Here is a 12,533-nt window from a genome sequence, read left to right as displayed (position 1 = left end):
TGAGGGCCATTATGCCTCCTGAGCCTGAAAACTCCTCATTTCCATTCTGCTTCCTTCATTTTTTGTATTACACTTTGTTACTGTATGATATTTGCTCATGTTAAGTGTTATCAACTTTATGTGTGTATTATATATATCTTAATATATTATAATATAAATTTAGCCATACTATGGTTTGTATGGCTATAAAGGTTTTTCAATAATGGCCCACAACCCAGTCATGGGTCACCAATTCACAGGAGTGGGTTCTAAGTTGAATTTTTTTTTCTTTTTTTGTCTTTTTAGGGGCCTCACCCACAGCATATGGAGGTTCCCAGACTAGGGATCAAATTAGAGCTGTAGCTGCCAGCCTGCGCCACAGCCACAGCAACACCAAATATGAGCCAAATATGAGCCGCATCTCTGACCTACACCACATCTCACGGCAATGCCGGATCCTCAACCCGCTAGGCAAAGCCAGGGATCGAATCTGCAACCTCATGGTTCCTAGTTGGATTCGTTCCTGCTGTGCCACGACAGGAATTCCCCCAACCAGCATTTTTGGTGCCATAGGCCAGACCAAAGCAGGAGAGAACACATAGCATGGAGTAACGGTATTGTGTTTGAAATTTTGTTGGCTATGTACATGTATGGTGCGCACGTGCTGCAACACACAATCTATTTCTTTATACCCGTCCAGATCTAAAAAGTCTCCAAATCAGTGATTCTGCGTAACCCTTCGCCACCTGGAGTGTGAATTCCTCTACAAGATCGCCACCAAGTGGCCACTCGGCTTATGCACAAACTGAGAGCAGCGGCCTCCTGTCTGGGGATCCTCACAGCCTAGAATACTCCAGCAGGAAGAAAGCTGACAGAGCCCTCAGGGCAGGGGGATCCATGAATGGCAGCACAGCCATTGCTGGGACACAAGGCCCAAAGCCACTTCCTTTTCAGAATTCTCTACATGTTCAGCCAGAGCCTACAGCTTCATATGAAATAATAGTGTGAAGTCTCTTGAGATGATTTATCTGGTGGCTGCTCATCCTTAAAACATGAAATAACACAACACGAAATCCTACAGAGACCTGCTGCTTCAGGACACCAGCCAGTGAATACCTTCTCAATGAAATACATCAGCGGCTCCTTGCCACGGGGAGTAGGTGGGTCCCAGCTGAGGACAACATACGTTCTGCTGATTTCCGAGGCGTGCACATTGGTGGGAGGTCTTGGAATCTGAACTTCGCCTGGAGGAGGAATAAAGGCAGTCAGTCCAGAAGAACATGGCTCAGGATCCTGCCCCCCACCCCCATCTGCAGAGCCCTGTCCCTCTGCTGCTTTACAGGCATAAAGCACTCACGTATCGATGTCATCTTTGGCTTCATTTCTATTTTGGGAAAGTAAGCAAACTGCAAGGACTATTTTTCCAGAGCCAAAGCATAATGAGCTGGTAAAGATCATCCAACTACTTTTGTTTCCAATATAAGCCAGTTGGTAAGAAAAGAATTGAATGCAGAATTCATCCAGAACTGCAGCGGGAGGTGGGGGAGGGATTTACCCAGAAGAAACGGCATTTAAGCAGAAATGGAGCTGTGCCTTTTCGGGGCATCTGTGCAGAGAAGGCATTAGCGACCGTGCTCTGCAGTAGGGAAGCCTTTAGAGGCGTGATTTATTTTCTCTAAGGGCCTCTGTGGTGGTTTTCCTCTTATTAGGCTGCTGAAGCACCAAAACTATGTTATCAACTTGCAGAGCACACAGCTTCCCTTCACAGGTGGACCTGCTCCACATTCACAAGCACTGGCATGGGTGTCTCTCTATGGGGAATTCTGGAGTGACCTCAGTAAGTCTTCTGCAAGTAACTATGACAGAACATTTGCACCAGAGATGCCCACTCTTCTGACACACGTCCCTTTTTAATAAAATGTTAGGTGTCAGGGGTGTTATGTTTGGATGAGGGAACTTTTCATAAGGGGTGGAGGTTTTCCAGACCCACAGTCCCAGTAATTGCGGTACAAAATATTATGAGCTTCCAATTAGATTAGCACATGATTAAAATGGTTCAAACGTCCCCAGGACATCTCTGAGCCCTGCTCAATATCCAATTGCTCCCTCTGGACTCTGCTACAGGCGACGAATGGAATATCTGCGTGGAAACTGCACAAACAAGCCTGGATTTCATTTCATCAGAGTCCTGTTACCGAGCTCATCACATTTTACAGGCCATGGGGGCATGGGCGTGTAGCCGTGGCCTTATCCAGGAGCGTACTGATGAGTGGGTTGGATTTCAGACAAGGAGCCAGAGTGTCTCCAGAAAAGTGCCAAGTGTGCCGGGCGAGCGGGCCCCAGAGCACCCAGCACCTTCTCCGGATCTGCCTACGGCTTCCGCAGCTGAAGAGATCCAGGGAGAGGCTCTTAAGAGGGACAACACGGAACACCCACCCAGGGCCACGCCAATCTTCCAAACTGAGTCGTGGTTCATTTCAGAGGCACTAGAGGACACAGGACAGACCAAGGGGACAGAGGGAGCAGCGGGTGAGGGGCAACACATGAACACAGAATTGCCTTCCCTGCGCTGTCGATTCTAAATGCCTCGCTGATTTCAGAACTGGCACATAACATCTAGGCTCAGAGGAGAAGGGAGTAAGAAGCACTTTATTTGAGGCCAAGGCAAGAAGGAAGGATCCAGCTTTTCTCAGCAGGGAATCCCCAATCAGGGTGAGATGCTTGTGTCACCCAGACTCTCAGCACCCCAGGGGCTGGTCACGAGGGGGCCTTGGAGCTCTTTCTGCAGGTGACCCCAGCCCTGGACAGAAGAGGAGGGGATTCGAAATGGCACCAGGAGCCAAGGGGAGGGCCAAGAAAATAAGCTGACATCTGTTACTGACCCCCTGACAGCCAAAGGAGCATCTGAGAGGAAGAGCAAAGGAAGACAAGAGAGAATGAGAGGGAACAGCTTCACCAGGTGTGCTCACCACGGCCCTTGTTCCTACCCTCAGCATCACAGTGCTCCTCTTGAGCCCTATTCTAATGAGTCGCATGCATACCAGATGGAAGTGTCACTCAGGAACGAGCTTCCCTAGGGTCACAGAGCAGTGGGTGTTGAGTTGGGGTCCAAGCCCAGATCTTCTGATTCAAAATCTGGCTTTTTGTTCTATCAACCCAAGGAAGGAATCAGAGCCTCCACCACCTGCCAGGAGGCTCGACTTTATCTGGAATTTTTAGAACGCCCAAGAAGACAGAATTCAAGAGAATGAACACATGAATTTTCGGCAAAATGATGAAATCAATGCATTAACTGCAAAATGATGTTGTTCAAGACAGTGCAGTGAATGCTTGGACCTATAATGACTAGAACAGAAACATCTCAGTATTTCTATAAGATCCTATTCTGGCCTTTCCAAGAATGGAGTGTCCATTTTTCCATGGAGAAACTCAAGAAAGGTTGGAAAAGTTGGATGGTATTAACAGAAAAGAGCAGGAATATTAATTTATGTTTACAGGAATATACAAACCAATATTAAAATGACTGGGAAAACATAGCAGAAAAAAAAAAAAACCCTGAAATGACAGAGGAGCAATTTTTCAGGCAACAAAAGTAAAGTTTCTTTTGCATTAAAACAAAACAAATGGCATTTGCCAGTTCTTTTCTAGCTAAAACAATGCTAAGGGAGAAAGTTCAGCTTAGGTGAAGAAAAGAGATGTGGGTAGAGAAGGAAGAAATTCCTAACAGCACATTTTGAATCCAGAAATGCTTTCCTTGAAAGCTTTACAGAGTTCCTTTCTCTGTCTAAAGATTGTCACAGATTGGAAGAGGTATTCATTGATTAAAGTGAGTAAAGAAAAGAGATGAACTTTCTAATCCCTGTATTTGTGTGCAAGGTTTTTGTTTCATACCTGGTTTGTTCTAGACCATGGATACCACCTGTTCCTGCACACAAAGCCTCACACTGAGACCTGAAGCCCTACGAGGCTGAACGCAGGCTATTATCAACATCCCAAATCAAAGGATTTTCCATCCGAGAGCCTTAGCCTGGGCACTTCCTCACCAGCTATGTAAACAAAGCGTCAGAGAGTGTTCCCATCATGGCTCAGTGGAAGGGAATCTGACAGGTATCAATGAGGACACAGGTTTGATCCCTGGCCTCGCTCAGTGGGTTGGAGATCTGGCATTGCTGTGAGCTGTGGTGTAGGTCTCCGATGTGGCTTGGATTCGCATCACTGTGGCTGTGGTGTAGGCCGGCAACAACAGCTCCAATTCTACCCCTAGCCTGGGAACTTCCATGTGCCATGAGTGTGGCCCTCAAAAGATAAAAAAAAAAAAAAAAAAAAAAAAAACCAAAGCCTCAGAAATATCTCCCCGACTATGAATAATACATGAACAGGTTCAGGAAACCATCAAATAGAAGGCACAGCCCAGGCCACCAGAAACCCCGATTTCTTACAAAAAAGGAAATGGGAGGTGGAACGTGAAATGTTATCTGCGACTTTATTCCAGTTGGAAATAAGACCTATTGTGTCTGTGAAACAAAGTTCCATGGAATCCACTGGAAAACCAGGTCTTGGAAAATGAACTATTTCTTGACTTGGCATATAATGAATGGCTGACTATTTATACCCCAAACACATCCACATCTACGTATAAAAGGTAGCTGTTCTCCCCAAGGGGGCACCGTCCTACCTTGAAAGCTGTATTAGGTGATGTGACTTCATACCCCTTGCTTTTCACAGTGACCTTCACACAATGCAGATTTCATCATGGATGTGTGGCATTTATATAGCAACTTACATCTTCACATTTTAAGTAGTTTTTACCCAATTTGAACTCCGACAAGCCCACTCAGGATAATTAAGATCACTTCTCTCCTTACTGACTGATCTGCCTATTAGGGGTGAAAAAAACCTCTTTCTCCTCTCTCGCGTCAAAAATGCGTATTTTCTACAGGCTGGCCTCCCACAGCAATATCTGTTCCAATATAAATGCGGTCATTTTTTATTCATTCAAACATTTACATTTTAATCAGTGGTTTAGGAAGTCATAATATCAATGACTTGATAACAGTCCTCTAAACTGTTTTCTTTTGTTTCTTGCTTATTGGGCATCTTTCCCAGTTTCAGATTTTTTCTGGAAGTGGAGGTTTTAACTAGGACTATAACAGTTACCATGGAATTAATCAAAACTCTTGAAGGCTGTTCCTCTGAGAATAACGTCTTTCTTCTTGTTGAGAAACTAGAGACAAATCTTTACGGGGCAGAAGATACAGGGTTTGGATACTATCTGGGCAAATGACAGAGTCAACCTCTGCCCTTCTGACTGTGCAGCTCTCTGGGGAGGAACACCTGGATCAGCTGCCACTTTTAAAACCAGCTCAAAAGTACATCTCCTGGGACCATGGCTCCAAATTAAGTCATTTCTTAATTCTTATTTTTCACTCATTGTTCTCTAATTATAATTCCAGTTAAAATCTTTGGATTTCTGGTTAATGATACTATACTCTCCCCAGCTATCTATCGATCACAGGAAGGAATATTAAGGACAAGTGATCATAAAATCCAATATAAAAAAGGAAATGCAAACTTTCAAACCACAGGGATGCTATTTGGTAGGGAAAAAAAAAAACCATTTTAATTAAAATGTTAGAAAGAAAATTTTTGCTTTAAAAAATTTGAACAAAACACTGTCTGTCACGGAGTCTGGGAGAAAGGACCCCCAGGCTCGGCCAGGAATCAGGTCTCAGATTGGGTCTGGCTACTTCTCTGTAGGTCCCTGGGGATGTGCGAGACCTCAGATGCAGCCCCAACCCCACCAACCTCCTTACTTTCACTCCCGCCTCTGCCCTGCTGATTTTGTTGACTTCAACAGCCCTTAATCATGACCCACAATTTTTATTTTCACATATGAAAAGTGTATCCACCACACAGGTGTTTTTACCTCTGTTTCCCTCGTCTCTAATCACAACCCGAATCCCCAGGGTATAAGCAGCAGCGAGGGGATGGTGAGGACTTCCTTACCTTCAAGGTCATCCTGATAGATCACGATGTCTTTATCGCCCTCCCAATGGATCCCTGCAGAGAGAAAGGTTGCTGCTGAATGTGACTCCACGCTTTCCTCCAGATTGCACTGGTTTCTCGGAGGCCCCTTTGCCTGCACTGAGAGGGCACGCACGCCTCTCAAGTGATCAGAGGTGACATTTTGGAAGTGGTGCTAAGATATCCAGTGCTTCTCAGCTCTTTGTATTGGATCCAAAAGGCCACATAGGTAAGGAAGGTGCAGTGACTCATTTAAAACCATAATTAAGGGGCCAATCCCAGGGAGGAATCTGTGTTGTGTGAAATTAAAATTCAGAAGGGCTTGGTTTCAACACCTTCTAAGATGCATTAGGCGTTGAAATTACATCAGTGGACTAGGAAAAGTTTGGTTCTGAACTGGTTTAACTGGATTTCAGGGAAGAGCTGTAGGAAGATGAAACACCTTCATTTCAAGGTGGAAAAGTCAGCCAGGTGTCCCCACCCTTAACATGACCTTGACGGCTACTCAGAGCCCATGAGATTCAGCCATGCCACATAGTCCTAAAGACGGTCTCAAGGCTCAGATACAAGTTGGGGGCGGGGGGGTGGGGAAGAGAAGAAACAAATCACATGAGACCGATGGACCTTGAGATCTGAGTGACCTACCTTGTAACCGTTTGAGGTCAAGAGGGTCAAGGGCAGCCACAGCCTCGGAGGCTCTGGAAGGCCGGCTGACCCCTGCGCTGTTGACAGCTCGCACGCGGAACGTGTAAGACCTTCCTTCAACAAGCCCCGACACGGGGTATTTACAGATCTTCACAGGGGCGTCATTGCATTGAACCCAGTTGTCAGTCCCCACCTCACACCTTCAAGTTATAGAAAGAGTAGAGAATAGCAAATATATCAGTCTAAGAAGTATATACAGGTGTATACATACATTATGCATGTATATTACATATAGAAAACAGTTATAAGAGAACATTTCCCATTGGTAAAAATTGATGCTGTTGAAATATTAATTTACACAAACAGTAGTAGAAATAAACTTTTTAAAAATTTTTTTATTATAGTTGATTAAACTTTAAAAGACAGAGCTATTTAGGAAATGTCATGTATATACATACATCTCCCTGAGCCTTTATAACTTATAGCTGAAGCTTAATTTCTGACTTTGAACACATTTAGGCAAAATCTTCCCCAAAGGTTATTTCAGATCTACCCCCAATAGTTCTCTTCCAGGTTACACCATAAAATCCCGGTGCCCCACAGTCCCCTTCTCTGCTGCTGCTGCTCAGGAAACAGACACCCTTCCTTCCCAAGATGTATCTTTCTCTCCAGAGCCATGGAGTAAATCCTCACTGCAAGGCTCCCATCTACTTCAATCACGTTAAGATGTTTCTTTCTAGATAGAACCCTTCTCGTGGAATTTAGAAGTTTTTTTGGGGGGGTTGTTTTTTGTTTGTTTGTTTTGTTTTGTTTTGAAAACATCAAGTTCTAATCAGAAACCTGGAAATATAGAAAAGATTAACCTCTTTTCGGTGGCCGCACCCATGGCATATGGAAGTTCCCAGGCCAGGGACTGAATATGAACCTCAGCTGCAACCTATGCTGCAGCTACAGCAACCCCAGATCCTTTAACCCACTGCACCTGGCCGGCATTGAACCTGTCTGTGCCTCTGCAGCGACCTGGACAGCTGCAATCAGGTTCTTCACCCACTGCGCCACAGTGGGAACTCCTATTCTCCACACTTGACAGATTGAGAAATTTCAGTATAGAAATTTCTCATCAATTTCCAGGGAGAAAGAGCAAGTTCAGAAAATCCATCTTTCTGAGTGGTCTAGCCCTGGGGTTGTGCCTGCACTTCAAGAAGAATCAACCCTCTTTTTTTCCTGACTATTCAGGATTTTTCATGAATGTTCTCAGACTACCTGCTTCAGCCAGTCTGACATGGTCAAAACTGAGGCTGGTGGGGGGCAGAGTTGCTGGGGAACAGCTCAGGTCAACACCCCATCTGGCAAGTTACCAGGACAGGAGGGCATCAGAAAAGGAACTTCTGGATCCAGGAGGTTCTTTTTAGGGCTGCACCCGCGGCATATGGAGGTTCCCAGGCTAGGGGTCGAATCAGAGCTGTTGAGCCACAGCAATACCAGATCTGAGCCGTGTCTGCGATCTACACCACAGCTCACAGCAACACCGGATCCTCAACCCACTGAGGGAGGCCAGAGATCGAACCCACAACCTCATGGTTCCTAGTCAGATTTGTTTCTGCTGCACCATGACAGGAACTCCTTAATGAGGGAGAGAGGAGACTGGAATATTAACTGAGAAAGTACCCGAAATCCAAATGGTTGGAAGAATGATCAAATATCGAAGGAGAATAGAAAATAGCTTTTGTTTTGCTTTTTGTTTTTTAATTCAAGGTAAACCCTGAACAATGTAAATCAAATTCCAGCCTATCAAATAGTGCCTTGGTTGTAAGTATTTTATCTAAGCACATAGCTTTGTTGCATGGCGAATAGAATTTAATCAATGCAAAAAACAAACAAAAAGAACTAGAATGATAGTTTTTTCTGAAATAACTACCCTATCTTATTGTGTTTTACACAAATAAAATGAATCCCTACCCAGACCCACCCTCTTATTCCTCAATAGCTTATACCATTCTGTCTTACTTCTAAATGCATTTTCTTCGACTATATTTCTATCAGTGATTAAAATATGTTTTTGAAGCATAAACTGCATATCCAATAAATTCACAACTCTGTTCAGTTTCCTTCCCAGGATCTGAGCACTATCCTAAGCTCCTAAGCAAAGGAACATGAAAGAGTTAAAACTCCTTTGGGTTTAATGATGATCTGCATTTACACTATTACTCGAAGAAAAAGTCCAAAATTTTGTTCCTCGAAACATCATATATTTTACTTTGAAACAAGAACACATTATTTAACAGAGAAGTTTGGGCTTTGGGTAGTAATGAGCTGGTGTCCTCAGCTGGATGTCGCCATGCCCCAGCCCTGGTTGTCAGAGGAAGGAACAGGGCTAGGCGAGGGTCTCCTGGCCAGAGCCCGTCCCCAGCCTCAGGGGGGACCTTCAGGAAAGCCTGGAGGAGCACAGCGGGATTAAAGGAATCAACTGTGATTACATGAGGCCCCACCTTCTGGTGATACTTTCCCATGCCCTAGTCAGGGGCATTAGATAACCAGGTTCTTGTACCTATAGCCCATCAAAAACGTTGTCGGAGTTCCCGTCATGGCACAGTGGTTAACGAATCCCACTAGGAACCATGAGGTTGCGGGTTCAATCCCTGGCCTTGCTCCATGGGTTAAGGATCTGGTGTTGCTGTGAGCTGTGGTGTGGGTCGCAGACCCGGCTCAGATCCCACATTGCTGTGGCTCTGGCGTAGGCCGGTGGCTACAGCTCCAATTAGACCCCTAGCCTGGGAACTTCCATATGCAGTGGGAGCAACCCTAGAAAAGGCAAAAAAAAAAAAAACGTTGTCATGAACTTGAGTTTAGACAAATATCCACATTCGCTGTCCAGAGTAACACAGGTAACTCTTGTTTCAGGAACATTTCCATCCTCTGAGGGATCAATGGACACTCACCGATCAATGAAATAGCCAAGAACCGGGCTCTCCTTGGTCGTATTGGGTGGCTTCCAGGTCACGATGACATAATCCCGGTTGGCATCATGGCAGTGCACATCCATGGGCGCACCCGGTGCCCCCATGACCAGGGGGTCAGCATCTGGGGGAGGGGAGGCATGCACCAAGGGAGGGGTGGTGACAACGACTTTAAACTCAGAATTTGCTCTCCCTGGTCCTGCTCAACCCTCACGTCCACATGACTCAACCGTGATGGATGGTGACGAGACACTAAACGCACAAGGTCCTAGTCTCTACTGCACACCCAAGTCTATGGTTTTTCACAATTGAATCCAAAACCGAAGTGCACCTTCTGCTGTTGGCATGCTGTCACCTAATGTCATGCCGATGTCACACTGGCACCTAATGTCATGTCCTCAAAAACCGACCGATGAAAGGATGATAATAATGAGGACTTTGAACACCCAAGACACATTACCTCAGGCCCTCAAATGCTTCAGGATCCTCAGAAGATTTGAGGATTACATTTTTTTCCAGCAAGTTGTGAGCAAATATTGGGTCCGCTCCACAGCCTGGTTACAATCACAGTGCAATTAAATCTGTTTTCCTATTTTAGTTACAGCGGCACTGAAGGCTGACAGAGCTATTTAGAAAATTAATATACTGAACGATTAATTTCCTTATCTAAAATGTGTCTTTATTCAGTCACCACAGCCGCTGGGCTGTCTCAGCTGCGTAAGCACACAGTACAGTTAGTTCCTTGCTCCCGTCTCCTCAGCATATTAACAGCTAAGGCTTCCTTGACACAAAGCCAAATATTTTCTCTCCTATCCAAAATCTTCAAAAAGTCATGGGAACAAACTCCTCTGAACATGCATTATTTCCTTCTTGTTGGCAGCTGGGTATAAGCCAGGCAATTCAGCTACACTGTACTCATTGCGCTTTGATGGGGCAAAGCCCTTGCTGGAAGGCATGCTCAGAGATGGCAGGGACATTTTAATGCCAGCCTCATAAAAATGGTAAAACTTTGTGGAAGTGTCTAAACCTTGCAAGTTTATGCTGTCCAGTGGGAGTGGGGAGGGTGGGTGTGTGCTTGTTTTGCATTTGTCCTTTTTTTTAAGTTAAAATATTCCCCAATGATAAAACCCTTGATTCAGTTCAGAAAAAATAATATGCTGACAGTGCTAATCCAGGCACATATGATCTGGAGCCCAAGGTGGGCAGGAAGGAGCAGGAACACGGAGCACAGGGCAGGTAAGGCCGGGGGTGGGGTGGTGTGGGGGCAGAGGGCAGAGCAGCCAGGACGGGGAGGGGAGGGAGTTGGGGGCTCCAGGGTCAGGACGGGCGCCAGCCTCGCAGAACAGACTGTGCCAGTGTCCTGGGGTTGGGAGGGGGTGTCAGCTGTGCCTTGACCAGGAGGGCCCTCTGTGCCTGAGGTCACCGCACAGCCAGGACACATACAGGGAAGGGCTCGGCCAGGGGGAGGTGCTGGCCCCAGACACAGGGTTGCAGCTTCCAGGGGGACGTGCTCGGGCTTCCAGCGCCTCCCTCTAGGGAAAGGCCCAGGCCTCTGAGCCTCCACACTTCCATTTGAAAAGGAGAGAATGTTTTCCTACAAAACTGTTGTAAGAATTTTAGATTTTATATGCATATGTGAATATCTGTGTGTGTATATACACACATATGTATACATTTACCTGTACGTATACACATACATACATGTACATTATATATTATATATCATTTTACCCATTTCACATACGTTTTATGACATGCTGACATATTATTCCAGGCACATATGACCTGGAGCCCGAGGTAGGCAGGAAAGAGCAGGAACACAGAGCACAGGGCAGGTAAGGCCGTGTGTGTATGTGACACACCATATATACATACTCCTCTGACTATATACACCTATAAGCCTGTATACCTTAGGCTCGTGAGGGATAATGCATAAATATAAGTGTGATGTGTATATACAAGTACATCTATGTAACACATGGAAAACATCCAACACTGTGCCTGGCTACCGTGAACTCTGCCCTCCTTCACGGGCAGGATGATTCGAGCTCTCCTGGGGGCTCGCATGAGGATGAAGCTGCCTGACATAAACCTCGGAGGTGTGGCCCTCTTGTTCTTGTCTTAAACACACATAGAATCGAAGGAGTGGTAATGACAGTGGCCATCGCCCCAGCCGTCGCCCCCCCTCCTGTTATAAAGTTTCGGGTGGGAGAGGTGAGGGGGACCCAAGGGGCCCGGCTCCAGCCTTGGACCCTCCAGAAGAACAGTGCTGTGTGGTCACTCTGGGAGTCAGGCTATGAGTTCCAGCAATTCAGCACTGAGACAAAAAGCTCTCCTTCTGACCCACCCTAATGATGCCTGCTTATGTCACGCACGTGGTGGGATGAGCCCAGAAACCCCTCCTGGCTGCCAGGCCAACTCCTAGCAGTGCCCACTTTGCCTACACCTGCCCGCCAGAGCCGCGCACCTCGGACAAACAGGAAGGCGCTGTGGTCACTGATGCCGCCTCTGGACACGATCCTCAGGGTGTAGAGGCCCTCGTCGTCCTTGTTGAGGTGGCTGAAGGACAGTGAGGCCTGGCCTTCTCCAAAGAACATCTTCGTCCACTTGGACTCCTTCAGCAGCACATCTGGACGGGGGTCAAGGACAGTGGTGCTCAGGAGCGCCCAGGACCAGAGAGCACAGAGGACAGACATGCCAGCCTGACCTGGGGCTCACGCCCAACCAGGGCGGGTAAAACAGCCTTCACGGCCCAGACTGGATCGGCCCTGGAGGGGGGAAGGCGAGACTCTGAAATGGGCCCTGCTGAGCCTTCAAAGGCGCTCACCCTCCACGCTGGCACCAGGAAGCCCCCACCAGCTGGCCTTAGACATAAATAGCAAGGTGTCCTCCAGGGGACACAGACCTAAACCATACTGGATGTTACAT

At 46.4% G+C, this 12,533-nt stretch overlaps 1 protein-coding gene across 2 annotated transcripts in view; it reads right to left on the bottom strand.

The window, feature by feature from the left end:
- The window catches only part of MYOM2 (myomesin 2), a 77,537-nt gene that overhangs the window by 39,823 nt on the left and 25,181 nt on the right, over positions 1-12,533 (bottom strand). For both annotated transcript variants that reach the window (XR_014829728.1, XM_021075902.2), the window contains exons 10-14: positions 12,073-12,234; positions 9,588-9,729; positions 6,649-6,848; positions 5,986-6,039; positions 1,096-1,223 (exon numbers count right to left, since the gene is read on the bottom strand). Coding sequence is in view for 1 of the 2 variants with exons in the window: in XM_021075902.2 (XP_020931561.2) it covers positions 1,096-1,223; positions 5,986-6,039; positions 6,649-6,848; positions 9,588-9,729; positions 12,073-12,234 (686 nt within the window). In the remaining variant the exon portion in view is untranslated. The remainder of the gene's footprint in view (positions 1-1,095; positions 1,224-5,985; positions 6,040-6,648; positions 6,849-9,587; positions 9,730-12,072; positions 12,235-12,533) is intronic.

The sequence above is a fragment of the Sus scrofa genome, chromosome 15 (assembly GCF_054392235.1).
Source record: "Sus scrofa isolate SSC_HxYL_T2T_F1_AM1 chromosome 15, Sscrofa_HxYL_maternal_Yorkshire_Landrace_v2.0, whole genome shotgun sequence".
Lineage (NCBI taxonomy): Eukaryota > Metazoa > Chordata > Mammalia > Artiodactyla > Suidae > Sus > Sus scrofa.
This window is presented reverse-complemented; position numbering and strand designations above follow the sequence as displayed.